At 36.4% G+C, this 17,052-nt stretch overlaps 1 protein-coding gene across 1 annotated transcript; it reads left to right on the top strand.

The window, feature by feature from the left end:
• Positions 1-1,554: 1,554 nt before the first annotated feature.
• Positions 1,555-16,787, top strand: LOC115016227 (Y+L amino acid transporter 2). The gene is given in 13 exon segments (XM_029443929.1): positions 1,555-1,876; positions 5,830-6,205; positions 6,420-6,595; positions 7,252-7,394; positions 8,685-8,810; positions 9,203-9,347; positions 9,666-9,789; positions 10,668-10,771; positions 10,897-10,969; positions 10,971-10,994; positions 11,096-11,245; positions 12,182-12,365; positions 14,078-16,787. Coding segments are annotated over 12 exon segments (1,473 nt in total). The 5' UTR covers positions 1,555-1,876; positions 5,830-6,076; the 3' UTR covers positions 14,173-16,787.
• The last annotated feature ends 265 nt before the right edge of the window (positions 16,788-17,052 follow it).

Genomic DNA, 17,052 nt, shown 5'->3' with positions numbered 1-17,052 from the left:
AGGCTTTCTCCGTAGTGAATTTGTTGGAGTGCACCATCATCGTTATCACTCAAAATGTCTATGTATTTATCACTTTGTTTAAACATTCCTAAAGTTCTATTTAAATGTAGTTTTATTTTGCGTAGGTATAATACCATGCCCAACAAGCTATATCCAGCTGGGCATCCTTGCACTTGTGCATGTTGAGCTACATTTGCTTACATTTAAATAGCTCTTTTCTGTTCAATAAATCTGTCCAACAAATGTTGTCACGCAAACATTAAGTCTACTTAAGATGCGCCACATGTGGAAAGCCTTTATTGTGAAGTTAATGATAGGAAGTCTCAACATGTAATCTGATTGGCTTGACACTGTATCAGTAATGAGCGCTTATGTGCCTCCTAGAGCATATTAGCTACCACACTCCCTTGGCGCGCCTCTCCTAACCAAAGGCCTGACAAATCCAATGTCCCCTTGAAAGGGAGAGTTCAGGTCCTCAGCAGTGTGGGTGTTTCCCTCTTTGTTTCTGTGGTGATGAGAAGAACAGCTACACTCTCTGTCCATGGGGCTGAAAGAGGAAGAATGACTCGTAGCAGGATCACATTTAGATTAAGCACATTTTATTTATTTTGAAAACATTTTCATACTAATTTGATTTGAGACTTTGCAAACCTAAACATGCAAAGTGATGCAATTCCGAGAGAATATGAAACAGGGTTACATTTTTCTTATTTAATGACACCTGCAGCCCTAATTATCTTAAATAATCCATGCAAACAGTCAAAAGGCCTAATCATACCAGTAATCACTTCACCTCAAAAAATACTGATGGTCAAATCATAACCTACCAAATAAGTAGGTGGAATAATTAAAACAACAGTCACTAGGTGGCAGCAAATTTAAAGTTATCTGAGCTTTAGGGATGCATGGACCATGGGAAATTATTTTACAACTCATAGCCTCCAGTATACAATCTTCACTGTATAATCTGCAGAACAAGCTCCGTTCAGACATGTCCACTTTAGGGCTGTTAATTCAAAGTTATTTTTTCAATTATCGGCATGTTGTGCTAGTTTTCAAACAAAGCACCACCACAGTTCATACCAACTCCAACTTTTTGTTCCTTATCAAACGGTGGGTTTGCATAGATAACAAGGAAGTTCGTACAAGCTACTGTTGATTTAAAACGATAACCTACACAACTATCAAGATGACCTTTTGAATAGTCACTGATTAACAAGAACAGAGTTGTTTGGTTGTTATTTGAAATAGCATAATGCTGTATATATGGTATGGACATTTAAAGAACAGGCACATGACATAAATCAAGTTGGGGAACAAGACAAACAATTATGTAGAAGCTTTCAAAAACACAATTTGCTTTAGAAAAGACAACCAAGAACCATATTAGGCTGTAAAATATAAATAAACACTATTAAAACAAAGTGCAGTTTAACAAATGATAGTCAAATAATAATTGCAGTATAAGCACAGGATATAAACGACTCGAGAAAATGCTAATAATGTAGAGCGTCTGTCCTCAAACAGTGACAAACTTGCGTGACCACATCACTGCTCACACATAGATCAATGCGCGGACACGCTGGTATTTATTTGTGTGTCTCTCGTGGGGTCTCTTCTGTCTGTTAGTGATAGAAAAAACCTCACATTCGTGTTTTCTACGGGTTGATTAAGTGTATGTCAGAGCTGGTCCCCCTCGGTCTGTCAGTGGGTGGTGACATCATTTGGATCCTTTTGGTTGATGATGATGATGAGGAGGAGGAGGAGGAGCTAGCTGGTAGCTGCAGATGTTGACTACTTGTGGACTAACTAACGAGCTGAAGTAGAAACACGGCACATGAGGTCCTGCTTGCTCCATTGAAAAGACATGACAAAGGTAACTAGTTTATCTTGTATATTTTATTTGTATGTATAGGTATTTTCTCTCCACTTTTAAATGATGTCCGGAGCTAACGTTAGTAAATGCAGGCAAAGCGTTTTGACTTGAACTAACGTTAACCATTGCCACCATATAGTTAGCTTACATTATATCACACTCTAACATTAGCATCTACAGCATCAAGCATGTTGCATCCGTAACTCCGCTAACTCTGGTAGCAACATATCACATTAGAGATTCCGCACAGAGACTTTAAGATGCATACTGTTTAGATTGATAAGTGTTCGCTATTAACGCTAATTAACGCTAATTAACGATAACGTAGTGAAAGTTTTTAATTGATCCGTCACTTTACTCTATGAGTGTGTACCAAGCTAGTGCTAACGAGGCTATATATCGATCTAGGGCTAATCATTGAAATAAAATATTGATTTTAGTGTCATAGAGCGGAATAACTGGAACATGTGTTTTGGTTACTGTGAACTAGAGCCATACAATTAGCTAGATTGATTACAGTTAACGTTGAGAGATTATGCGACCACAAAGTAGTCCGTGTCCACGTTTCAAATCCTCATGATGTCTGCGCTCTGACTTTATGTTCAGTTTTTAAACTTGGGTCTGACATGCGAGGGAAGGGGTTTCCTTTATGTGTGTAGAGTTAACAGTAAAGTAAAAAACTTAGTGATTTATATATATATATATATATATATATATATATATATATATATATATATATATTATATATATATATATATATATATTATATAATATAATATATAATATGAGAATATCTAGAGTATAGATATAGCCTCTTATATAAGTGCATATATATATATATATATATCTGGATGAGAGAGGAGATATTAGGGAGAGAGAAGGGAGCAGAGAGAGAGATCCGAGAGGGTATATCTCTTCTACTCTATGGTCTACTCTAGTAGTATATTATATAACCTCATCTATACACCTATATATAGTATCTATATAATATATATATACACATATATATATAATATATATATATAATATATATATATATAGATATATATATAGATATATAATATAATACCCTCTATATTCTTATATATATATATATATATATATATATAATATATATATATATATATATATATAATATATATATACACACACAGTATATATGTATGAGTGTAATATATATATATATATATATATATATATATAATATATATATATCTATACACATACAGATAGATATATATAATATATAATATATATATAGGATATATATAGATACACTATATATATATATATCTTATATATATATAGATAGAGAGATGCTAGATATATCACTCACATATAGAGAGATAGATAGAGATATAATTAGAGAGAGAAGATAGAGATAGAGATACTAAGAGATATAGAGAAGAGACAGTAGATGATGGAGAACAGAGATAGAGAGAGATAGCTAGGATAGATATATATATTTAGATAGATATATATATATATAGAGAGATATATATATAATATATATCTATCTCTGTGTGTGATCTATCTAGATACTGTATATATATATTATATAGATATATAGGTATGTATACTATCTATACTATATATTTATATATATATATATATATATATATATATATATTATATATATATATATATATATATATATATATATATATACATACACATGTATGTATATGTGTGTGTGTGTATATCTCTCTATCTCTATCTCTCTCTCTCGCTCGCGCTCGCTCGCTCGGTGGTCTTCATCGTCAGATGCATTCTCTATTTCACTGTCGTGAACATCACCTCCACTTTCTCGTGTGGGTGTGGTGTGTCTGGTACTGCCGGGTCAGATTGACCCGAATACAATCTCTGTGATATCAACATGCAGGGTGGGGTTTTAAATACATGAAATGAACCATTTTCATTGTACTAATTAAGGTAAGCAGAAGAAGTTTAATTAAAAATAATTACTTTAAAGTATTTCTCCTCGATTTTCAAACGGGTCAATTTGACCCTGAATGTAACAGGAGGGTAAGTACAAACATTTCTGCATTGATGCCCATCAAAAACGCGATGTATTTGTCCAACAGCCATCACACTGTAAACTCATGCATTCTGTTAAATCAGCCTTAAATCTAGAGCCATGGTTTCAAAATTGTAGTTTTTACTATTTTCCACCAGATTGATCCATTTTCTCACGCTTGCCCTTTGGGGTAAATACAATATGTTCCTGTTTTCATGCACAAAAAAATAAAAACTCCAAAAAGAATCCAACTGGTGTTAAGTATACATAAAATAATTTAATTTTAAGGTTTTGTTTTTTTTTTTAATACAGTGCCATTCTGTTGACAAATACGCATTTAAAGGTTTAATATTCTAAAATATATATATTTTGTAGATCAGGACTCATGTTGATTAAAAACATAACTCTTTTATGACATTTTTGCCATAAGGACATCAGAGCAACTTTAAGTGGGGCACAAGGGTTAAGGTCAATCACATTTCTACACTGGCAATTAATATTTCTTTAACCTTACACTTAAGAAACTGTTGTAACTTTGCAGTTTAGAAATAATTTATTTGTTTGGCCAGCAAAGAGGGGTGACAGTGTGCACCAACACATTATGTGGCTGTACAGACAGTTTAATTGGAAGCACAAGATTTAATGCACTGCTCTCCAAACTCAGTCAATATTGCAACTATTCAAACATAATAATTATACAAGACAGAACTGTGCAGCCCTATTCAGTAAAAGTTTAAGGGATTGTAAGCATTGTTTCCAGGGTATTTGGTCTATATGGTGGTAAAAGAGAGCTAATGTCAAACATAACTTTAGTCAGACCGGTTTGGATGTGATGATCCCATCTTCTAAATTCTATTTACAAAATATCAATTTTGTGAATTGAAGCCTACAGTTGCATCTTGTGCAGGCCTACATTTTCTTTATTTTACAGTGTGTAAACCTGCTAAAAAGCCAAACTTTTGTGGGGCAGTATTTAATCTAGTTATTATCCTGTTCATCAGGGGGTGTCAGTTTAGTTTTTCAAGTTTTGTTTTTCAAACATGGAAAGAGCATGCGTGAGGGTGTAACGGTGTAGGGTGAGGGTGTAACGGTGTAGGGTGAGGGTGTAACGGTGTAGGGTGAGGGTGTAACTGATTGAGCATGTATGCGTATTTAAAACATTTAATTGTATGAATACATGTGCAAGCCCCAGCAGACTGCATCTGGATCTCAGCCAGTTGTAAATCCAGTCTGTGCAGTTTGGCCGCATCCTTATGAAACAACATTCTTGATGAATTGAAATGCAACTTTTCCTCTTCATGCTATCTAGCTTCAGATCAGATTCAACTTTATTGTCTTTGCACAGAGTCAGACAACCCAATCATTGGTAAAGGACAGTACAGTCCGTACAACAAAATCATTGTCCTAGACCTTGGATTTGACCTTGTGTTTAATGGCAGCTATAAACCACATGATAACAGATTACATGTCATTTAGCAGACTCTCTGATCCAGAGCGACTTGCAGTGAACTAACTACAGGAGCAACTCGGGGTTAAGTACCTTGCTCAGGGGTACAATGGTGGCAGCCCTGGTATTGAACTCACAACCATCTGATGTTATATTTGGAAGCCGTACCACTAGGCATCACCACCATAACACCAGTTGTAAATTCTGTTGTCTGTCTTTGGATTAAAAGACAAAGCACAATCCGCTAACCTTTTCAACCACTTGTAACATGTAATCTATCAAACTCATGAAATCCACAAGAAAATCTCTGCCACTTGTGTCATAACATTCTGCAGACTTACAGAAGCATTTTATATTAATAATGGGTTTTATGTTAAGAATATTGTAAAAATGTATGCCAGTGTTTCCCCTAACGTTGTTTCAGGGGGGCATGTGTGGAAGATGTGGAAAGCACTTCTGTGACACTGCCTTTTCCTTTTTTCCGCACAGATCCCAGGAGAGAATCACTCTTTGGATTCTACAATGGAAACCAGCATAGTCTCAGCCTTCCAATGACACTCCCACCTCCCTTTTTCTTGTCTTGGTCTACACCCCTCTTTTAATTTTATTCAATATTTTATGGTACTGTACTTTCACTCGTCTCCGTTTCTGCTGCTGCCAGGAACCTCTTTATCACTGTTCTTCACTTCCCTGTTACCTCCACTGAGTTGAGGCTAAAGGCTGTAAATCCCGCACAATGGTTGCTGAGGTAGACTCAGCGTCTCAGGGCAGCGCTATGCGGCTGAAGCAGGAGATTTCCCTCCTCCATGGGGTCTGTCTCATCGTGGGAAATATGATAGGCTCCGGTATCTTCGTCTCGCCTAAGGTAAGAGTCTCTGCTTTGTTAGCCCAATGCATTTATTTGCCCTGAATTCAATTAAATTTTGTATGGACAACATTTTTTATATTTTCTTGCGCTTTGATTTTAAAAATGCATTCTGTTATTCAAACATTAAGTCTGAAATAAGTACTTATTTAATAATGTAAATGAAATGCAATGAATTATTCTTTTATGTACGCTGTTATTTGTTGTCCTACAGGGGGTTCTTAAGTACACAGGCTCATTTGGCCTGTCCCTGGTAGTGTGGGCCATTGGAGGGATATTTTCTGTATTTGGAGCGTTATGTTATGCTGAGCTGGGAACTACCATCCGTAAATCTGGAGCGTCCTACGCCTATATCCTGGAGGCCTTTGGCGGCTTCTTGGCTTTTATCCGGTACGTGGTTGTTTTACTGTTTCTGTCTGCACACATGGTTTTAAGTCATTGTCCTGTAAACAACACTCAATAGAGACTCAATATTTATTCTACATGTTCTTTCTTTAAAGTCTACCAAACATGTGGGTAAAATAAGTTTTGGTCCATATTGCTTGTATATATATGACATAATAAGTACAGGGTTCAGTGCACTGTTGTCCCTTTTACTCTCTGGTCCCTTTTTTAAGTACAGGTTTGATTATCTCATGTAAATTAATTATGTGCCCAGTTCTTACTTCCATGGTAATATTACTTGTGTGTTACTGCAAAAGCGCACACATTTAAAGTACAGTATCCCAGATACAGTTTCCCCCAGTAACGGGTCAGTCTCCCCTTTAGGGCTGCCCCACCCTAACAGCATGTCATCCTTTATATTGAGTAATGATTTAAACATTATATATATATATATATATATATATATATATATATATATATATATATATATATATATATATATATATATATATATATATATATATATATATATATATATATATATATATAAATAACTGACTAACTAACGGAGCCATTGATAATTGTTATTGCCGTGTTACTGAAGTTGAATAAAAGCTATGTTATATGCGTTTACAAATGAAGACTTATGAATTCTGTTGTAGACTGTGGACGTCGTTGTTGATAGTTGAGCCAGCTTGTCAGGCGGTGATTGCTCTGACCTTCTCCAACTACCTCGTCCAGCCCTTCTACCCCACCTGCCCATCCCCCTATTTCGCCGTCCGCCTCATCGCTGCTGTCATCATATGTAAGGCTCTCCCTGTACTAAACACACTTTCATGCTCTACTTAGCCTGTTGTATATGTTTTAACATTAGCGGTGAAAGCACACAGGTGACCTGGGTTTGTATGTTTGACACCTATATTGTTATGAACAGTATCCATAGTGAGAGGAGTGTCACTGGAGCTGCTGTGGTCGGAAGGTTTGACCAGAATTGTGTCGGCCTCTCTTCAAGCAACATGAGAAAAATACTGATCTTCAAATGTAATTTTAACCAACAGCATCACTTTAATAGGCTCAGTGCACCAAATAGTACAATATAAGTATTTTAATTGCACTGTTGACTGCCTTAAGTCCAGTACAGTCCGTGCTTTTAGATGTCATAAAAAACAGGTTCAAATAAAAGTCAATCTCAGTTAATTTGTTGCGACGTTGGACTGTATTCCACATGGGTTGAGCTGTTGCTTTATGTTAACCTCCTATGTGGCTCCTGTTAAGTCATTTGTAAACTGCGGCATGTTTGAGGAAGACTTTAGCAGAAGCTCTGACGGTAGCTGAGAGGCAAATCACTCAACTATGATATATTTTAAGTAAACACTGTTAAATGTAGTTATTGTTAGCAGCTCAACTGGTGCATGTTAAACCATGCATGCTCTATTTGATTAGATTGAATCCTCGGAGACTCCAAACATAACTGCTAGATTTTGTTTTTGTTTTCATAGCACTTAGAGATATGTGTGTTTAACTACACTTAATACCTGTCGCTTTTCCTCAGCCTTAAGTCTACCAAACACTAGATCCATCTACCATTATACTTCTTAAATGCCCTTTATCTAGAAGCATGGCAACCCTAAAGCGTTGCCATGCTTCTAGATAAAGGGCATTTAAGAAGAAGAATGGCAATGTGACTACAGCTGTTCAGCCTAAATCCTGTTGGTTTAAATAGGATTTATAGTTGTGTGCCAAGTCTGTTTGCAAACTGATCATTGAGGCAGAAAAGGGCCTCAAACTCTAATCAACTGGAAAGCTGCTAGCTTGAAGGAGGAAATCTTTTTGCAAGTTCCTGAAGGCCCAGATACAACACTTTGGATCAGTAGAGTTTGTGCTCTTCCTTCCACATATATACAGTACAAAACTGATTTTTGTATCTGTTCATTGAGTTCATTATGGAAATGAATTAGATTTCATTTTGCATATTTTATCCAGAAGTTCTTGACTTTTAATTAGAATCCCTGTTTATCTATGTGCTCGTCTCTGCTTGTGTCCACCTTCAATATACACTCTGGAGTTTATATTTATATTCCTCTTTCTCTACCAGGTCTGCTGACTTGTGTGAACTGTATGAAAGTGAAGTGGGGCGCTATTCTTCAGGTCATCTCCACCGTAGCAAAGGTCCTGGCTCTCATCGTCATCATCATTACTGGCCTGATAAAGCTGGGACAAGGTAGGATATCCTAGAATCTCCATTTCACTGACTTTATTTTACAAATGGGGTAAATGTGGCCATATAACAAGTTAACTCAAAGTCCATATTAAATGGCATGTATGTATGGAAATTCTCCTTTGATTGTTTTAGTTTCGTTGTGTATTGTGCTTTGCACTTGTTATTAATGAGTGGCATGTACTTTCTTTGTCCTTTTCTATTACTAAACTGCTTCAGGAATGTATCCTCTTATGCAAGGCATGCTAGTTATCTGAATAGTACAGTAAAAAGATTATATTTTTGGATTAAATATTCAGGAATTATTTAGCCCTTTTGATAATAAAAGCAAAGAATGTTAACACCTCCTTTATTTCCTGGGCTCATGTAACAACCCTGTGTTGGTGTACATGTAGGTTTTGACCAGAACTTTGAAGACTCATTCAAAGGCTCCAAACTGGACCCTGGTGACATGGCCCTGGCCCTGTATTCAGCACTTTATTCCTACTCTGGTTGGGACACGCTTAACTTCATCACAGAGGAGATCAAAAACCCTGAGAGGTACGAGGTCAGCTTATTCAGAAAGAATGAGCGTGATTGAGTTTCATTCCTGATGGATTTGCTTTTAATTAACCACATGACTTTACCAACTGTGAATCTAGTGTTTCGTGAATCTGATTTAAAGCCTTTCAAGTTCATTTCACCCAGTAGGAACGGTATGCATCACAGCTGCAAATGAACTCTGAGAATGTGTAATCCCCCCCCCCCCCCCCCCCTGAAGCTTTTAGTACTTGTGTGTTTCTGAAACAATAGTTTTTCTCCGGCTCTCTTCAATAAATATCAGCTTCGAGTCAATGATGCCACTTTTCTCATTTTCAGGAATCTGCCTTTGTCCATCGCTATTTCCATGCCCATTGTCACCGTGATCTACATCATGACCAACATAGCTTACTACGTCGTCATGGATGCAGACCAAGTGCTCAGCAGTGACGCTGTTGCTGTGGTGAGTAACTTTGCTTCTTGTGCACTAAAGAAACTGTACATGAGCAGTAACCAAGTCTGACCGTGTGCATGCTAATGTCCACCTATAAACTCTATTGGTACATCACGGGACCACATTGACAGCATCTGCTCAGCATCGTAGGGGCAGCAGGTTTTGATCTTTCCTTCCTGTCTGTTGCTGTCATCTCTTTCAGTCTGCCTGGCAGCCACGGGCACTAGTGTCTGGTTCGGCACTCCCTTTTGGTTATCTGTGACTGTATGAGTCGAGATGATGGAAGGAACCTCATTTAGCTAAAGAGGTTAGATCCCCACACAGGAACATAGGGACGTTGATTATGTGATTGGAGGAGGAAGAGTTGTACTGGTATTTGATAATCTAAGCGTTCGTTCTAATGGTTTACTAATGTTCCAACAAGCCATGGACTGTGTACTCTCTTGAATTGTTGCAGCGGTAATTCCTGTTGTTGGTATTTTTCCCAAAGAATTAATCAGAAGAAGCCCACTCTCTCACATACATGCAGACCTCCCCTCTTATCTTACAGCTGCTATAATTTAAAGGATCACATTTGGCTGCTGCACCTCTTTTATACTGAGTTGATTTTATTTGTTTCCTTTATTCACAACAATAGGAAATTTGAAAGCAGAAGTTTCTGTAGCTTTGTAGGAACTCCACTGAACGACACGTGGGGGTGTTAAAGTTATAACTCCATATTAATGTGTGCAAATAATTAAAAGATATTTTAAGTGACATTATTACAAAAGTAATCCACAGTTTTTACTGTTACTTGCAAACAATCTAGTCCTGCGTTTTAACGCTGAGGGCCACTAAACCAATAAATTCATGAGAGCAGTAAGAAACTTTATTGAATGTCTCCTCAGACGTTTGCAGATGAGGTGCTGGGCTGGGGTCGATGGCTGATCCCGCTGTCTGTGGCCATTTCCTGCTACGGAGGCCTCAACTCCTCCATCATTGCTGCCTCCAGGTCGGTACATACAAACGCACCTAATTTCAGATTCTACAAAATCCTATTTCTGCCTTTAATGTGTTGAATTTTAAAATGTCAGCAAACCTGGTGACGTGTTTTCTACATTTTGTTCTCTCCGGCAGGTTGTTTTTTGTTGGTTCCAGAGAAGGCCATCTGCCTAATGTGCTGTGCATGATCCACATAAAGCGTTACACCCCCAATCCCTGCCTTGCTTTTCAATGTTAGTATCGCATATGTGTCGTGGTTTAAAAAAAAGAATTACATTGTGTATTTGGTTGTTTTGATCACCTCTGGATGTCTCTGATTTCTTCTTGTTTTCAGGGTGGCATGTCTCTGTTGTACCTCTCTGTGACTGACGTTTTCCAGTTGATCAACTACTTCAGTTTTAACTACTGGTTGTTCATCGGCCTGTCAATAGCCAGCCAGATCTACCTCCGTATCAAAGCTCCTGATATGCACAGGCCTGTTAAGGTAAAAATTAGATTGACTCTTCCTTCCAGGCACACGCAAAGAATGCAGACGTGAAATTTAATTTAAACCGGTAACCACAGGGACAAAGAAATGAATGTGTTTTAAAGGAAAGAGATTAAAGGCAATGCCGTTTTGTCAGTCCAAAACACAAACATTCAGTTTAATATGATATAAAACTGAAGTGACTGAAAACGTTCTGCTATTTTTGAATGATTAATTACTGAAGTGATTTTAATTGATTTTCAAAATAATTGCTGACTAAACGATTAGTTGACTGTTTGTTGCAGCACTGCTGTGGATAATTAGGACATCTTGAAACTTCTGAGTCAGATTCGCAAGCTGTGTTGTTAATCAACTGGCTCTGAGTTGCAATTTTAATGGAATACAACAGTCAGCAGAACATTCCCTCCTTACAAGCTCTCGGCACCTGGAAACATATAATGCAGTGTGTCTCTCCCCTTGCCTTCGCCCTTTTGGAAAGATGTATGCTGGGTAAACGGGGCAACCTTTGGCCAAATGTGTCATATCATGACATCTCTTAAAAATCCTATTGCGTCTCAATAAGATTGACAGTCCGTAACCTTTATTAGATGCTGCGGGTGAACAAAATTGCATCCATCCATTCATTGCAGGCCTGACCACCCTCGGCAATGGCTTTGCGCTATGACGATGTTAAAAGCCCATAATGTTTTGAATCCGATTACATAAGTTTATTTGATTGTCTTACTTAACATAAAAATGGCTGAGCATTATAAGGGTGATTATAGAGCCACAGTTAAATCATCAGAGGAATATGTGTTCAACTAATATTTGTTAATGTAATTGTTTTTAATCTTTCTACTTTTTTTCACCCCAACCTATCTCTACCCCCATTCCTCTTTTCTACTTCCACTTTCTCACTTTGCCCTTGTCATCCGCCTCTCCCCTTCCCTGCAGCTGCCTTTGTTCTTCCCGATCGTTTATTGCTTGTGCAGCATATTCCTGGTAGTGGTTCCCCTCTACAGCGACACCATGAACTCTCTGGTGGGAATTGCTGTGGCCTTGTCTGGTGTACCAGTCTACTACATTTGTATCCACCTGCCGCCCAGCTCCAGACCAGCCTTCCTCAGAAAGATACTCGGTAAGAAGCTTTGTGCATGTCATAGCAGTGATTATTATTAATATTGTTTATTAGTCTTTATTAAACGAGGACCATGCATTAAAATAAACTTTTATAGAATCTATGACTGTTCAACCATCAAACAGATACCCGTGGGTACCAACATGTTACAGGTTAATCCCCAGAGCAGCTGACTGGAGGGTCAGTGGACAAGCTGTGAGGGTGACACAGATTACAAATTACCTTAAACCTAATTTGATACACAGATACATCTGCAATAGGTCGGGCTGATTTCATAACATTCAGAGGGATGGAAGCTGTAAAATTTCTCTTCTTGAATGAATGTGGTTTTGTGAAGTTATTCTGGATAACCTCCTAAAGTAGCTTACTAGTCTTACTGTAAATTGCATGTAGACCAGCTACCATTGGCAAATAACTCCTAATACAAACTCCTCGTCTTAGCGTTAAGAGCTGCGGAGTGATTGAGATTAGTGTTTCAAAGTTCAGTGGACTATATAAAGCCCATATACTGAAAGGTTCTGTAGTGCAAGCATAAAACCACTGCGGTTGAAGAATATCCCTTAATACTATTATTTTATGATTTCAATATTTTAACTAGTAATAATAAAGATTTTATTTATTTTGTACCTTTTCATACAAGAATTGCAGCCCAAAGTGCTTCACAGCATAAACATAGTGCAAGATTTACAGTACAATAATCAGTGTTGATGTAAATGAGTGTGAAGTAGCATTAAAATGGTATAAAATAGCAGAATTAAAATAGTAATTAATATAATATAAAATAGCAGAATTAAAATAGTAATTAATATAAATAGCAGAATTAAAATAGTAATTAATATAAATAGCAGAATTATAATAGTAATTAATATAAAATAGCAGAATTATAATAGTAATTAATATAAAATAAGATAGCAGAATTAAAATAGTATAAAATAGCAGAATTAAAATAGCAGAATTATAATAGTAATTAATATAATATAAAATAGCAGAATTAAAATGGTAATTAATATAATATAAAATAGCAGAATTATAATGGTAATTAATATAATATAAAATAGCAGAATTATAATAGTAATTAATATAATATAAAATAGCAGAATTAAAATAGTATAAAATAGCAGAATTAAAATAGTAATTAATATAAAATAACAGAATTAAAATAGTATAAAATAGCAGAATTAAAATAGTAATTAATATAAAATAGCAGAATTATAATAGTAATTAATATAAAATAGCAGAATTATAATAGTAATTAATATAAAATAAGATAGCAGAATTAAAATAGCAGAATTAAAATAGTATAAAATAGCAGAATTATAATAGTAATTAATATAATATGAAATAGCAGAATTATAATAGTAATTAATATAATATAAAATAGCAGAATTAAAATAGTAATTTATATAATATAAAATAGTAATTAATATAATATAAAATAGTAATTAATATAATATAAAATAGCAGAATTAAAATAGTAATTAATATAATATAAAATAGCAGAATTAAAGAGATATGTTTTTAGCTCCCTAATGTCTACAGGTAAAGTGTTCCATAGTTTTGGTGCATAATTGCAAAAGGCTGCATCCCCAATTTTCTTTTGGATGTTTCTGGGTAGTAATGCTTTTGGGCTGTTTTTTTCTGAAAATTGTTGTATGATTTTATTTTCAAAGATGATCTATAGAGTGCAACTCTTTATTTTTCTGTCACTGCAGATGGGATCTCTCTGTACACCCAGAAACTGTGCCTGTGCTGTGTGACTTCGTCTGATATCGACCTGGACAATATAGACCCAGGGAAGATCGAATGATGGAGCTACAAAGGCCTTGTGTGAAATGGAAGAGTGAGAATGAACACAAAGGCAGATGTGATCTGCAGACAATGAGGATTTAGATGAGTATAACTTGATTTGAAGAAGAAACTGGAGAGGTGAGCTCAACACATCTCTTCTCTCACACGAGGAGCCGTAAGAATAAAAGAGCAGGATTTTCCTCAGAATGAATAAATATGTTGTACATGATAACCCTCCAACAAACAGCACTGTACAGATTAACTCAGTGGAACTTGAGCACATTCACATGCTTTTACACAATGCAGTGTTGGCATGTGCCCATACACTGCAACTCACACATGCACATGAGCTGACCGGAAGCCTTAGGGTGACACTGCGACAAATGGAAATTAACAACCTGATCTAGAAGGAGGTGACTCAGCAAAGATGCCTGAGGTGATATATTCACAAACAGGAGGTTGTTACAGAAAATGCACAGGTGGATTTGGAAACGTCTCGTGTTAACAAGAGTTACTGTTGCTGTAGCCGATGTGAATGGGAAAGATGAGTCTCAGTGGTTCAAATCTTGTTGCCCTTTAAAAGAATACTTTGTCACCAAAATGATAATTTGTATGTCAATTGCTGTTTCCTTGGATTCTTGAAGAAAACTTTGTTGCTTCTCTCATACCTCCACGGTGAATCAAAAAACGGAGATAATACTTGACGACTTTATCAATCTGTTTACAAAGTCTATCTCTTTCTCAGGCTTGGTGTCCACAGTGTTTTTAAATAGTACGGTTTTAGTAAAAGTGCATGCGTTTGGGAAGTGGTGAGCAGACGACTGCATAAATGAGACTTTGGAGTTTTTTTCAAGGTAACACTGGATGAGTAATTAATTTATTAATTATTAATTAATACAAATGCTCATTCTGTGGGTGGAGTCATAATAATCTGTTGCAAATATCACCGGATGCTGAACAATTGAACTTTTTCCTTATTTAATTTTTTTTAGGGCCTTTAAGATCATATGATGAACTAATCAATGCTTTTTGCTTTATTACAAGTCAGAAAAAGAAACTTGAAGCTCAACAGAGGGATCATTTGCCAGTGAGTTGTACTGACTATAATAATTATACAGTTCTGAGTTTCTTTCTCTTTTTTCTTCTTCTTCTTCTTGGACTTGTTGACAGACCTCTAAAAACTGCAGCAAATTTGCACATCACATCTGCGTTGTGTTGCACAATTACCTTGGTTATAAGAAAGCTTTTATTCTAATCTATTAGTGGAGGACCAGATGGAGATGGTTTGTAAGAGATTATTTACAAAATAGTTTTTATTCCTTGCAGTTGGAACACGCTTGTTATGGTGTGTCGGTTGACTTTCATAACTAATGTAACGTTTGCAAAATGTTTTCTTTTCTCGCCTGAATCCTCTGAATGCATCTTGATGGTTTTATTTGATGAGGTTGCCTCCTAGTGGTAGCTAATATTAAGTCCCAGGACCAAATTTAAGTCCATCTGTGTTTATGCTGTTACTGTCACCTTGTTCTCTCTTTTCAAACAAACTCAAACTAGTGAGAGGATTGTACTTGTAATGTTATGGATGTAAAAGAAAAGGTTTTTAAACGTGATTTTATGTTTGTGGATTAAGCAAATTTTCCTGCTGCACTCCTGGGTAATGTTTGTCTCCAGAAACAAGCCACGCTGATGTGCACACGGCGTCACTGATGTTTATGACCTTTCTCTTGTTGTAAGAGTTTGTATCCTAGATGGGATATTTAATGTAATGTTGCCTTGTGAATATATCACCAACGTGGACCATTTATTCACCGTGCAAAGCCAAAAGTCTCATAGTTGGGACATTGTTCTGCTCACAGAGCCCGTAGCAAAGTAGCTCTGCTTTCTAGTGAGAAGTATAGCTGTAGTGTTGAACTACGGGTAGAAACAAGTCAAACTTTGGCGTTTGTACTGTAGTACTTATGAACTATATGTGCCTTGCGTGAGTGTGGACCGCCAAAGGCCCTGTCTATTTTTGATATCGTTACGGAGCTCTTTTGTCTTGAGCACAATCCTATTGACACGCTGCTGTAGGGTTTGCCAAATGTTCTTCAGGTGGTAGAGCATCTTCAGATGTTGTAGTGGAGGTCAGTCAGAACAGTATGTAGTGTCTTCACTCCAGCACTTACACAACACCAGCCGACAGAAGCACACCGATATGTTTAATGTTGCTTTCTCTGGACTCAGTGTCATCATTTAAACCAAACTACTACTTGTGTGTGTTGTTGAGGAGAAAACCACCATATATCTGCAGTAAACACAGAATATTTTCCATGTATTTCCATATATATTGTCATGTTATCAACTTGTATACTCAGAAATCACATGACTTGAATGTTGCAGTATATTTGTTGTGTTTTCATTGAGTACCAAATAGCGACTGTTTTCTGGTTATGTTTGACAAAGTTGGAGTGTTTAGTGTTTGAGCAGAACTGGTTTAAGTGCTCACTTTGTTGACTGTTTTTATTTATTATATTTTGGACACATGCAAACCAAACGGCAAGAGGAGCTTTCCAGTTGAATTCTAGTTTTCCCAGTATGAGACAGGAAGGTGCTGTGTTTTTATTTGAATAAAGTACAGACTGTGCATTTCAGTGACTTTGACTGTTCTTATCCACTGTCCTCTACGTGTACTGGAAACATGCAGAGCAGCTCACAGCCACTAGAGGTCATGGTCTCGTAACGCTTCATGAAATCTTGTCGCGCTGCAGTTTAGTGATCTGTTACTGTTTTTAGCGCCAGGTACCTTTTTTTGTTTTGTAAATATGTTTCTATTAACTGCATTGAAGCGGTCAACCAAGTTATTTTTTATGTTTGACAACCTTTGTTTCAATAATCAATCAATAATAAATGAATACATTAA

The sequence above is a fragment of the Cottoperca gobio genome, chromosome 11 (assembly GCF_900634415.1).
Source record: "Cottoperca gobio chromosome 11, fCotGob3.1, whole genome shotgun sequence".
Lineage (NCBI taxonomy): Eukaryota > Metazoa > Chordata > Actinopteri > Perciformes > Bovichtidae > Cottoperca > Cottoperca gobio.
Note: the sequence above shows the minus strand (reverse complement) of the source record. Positions and strands in the feature narration are given on the sequence as shown.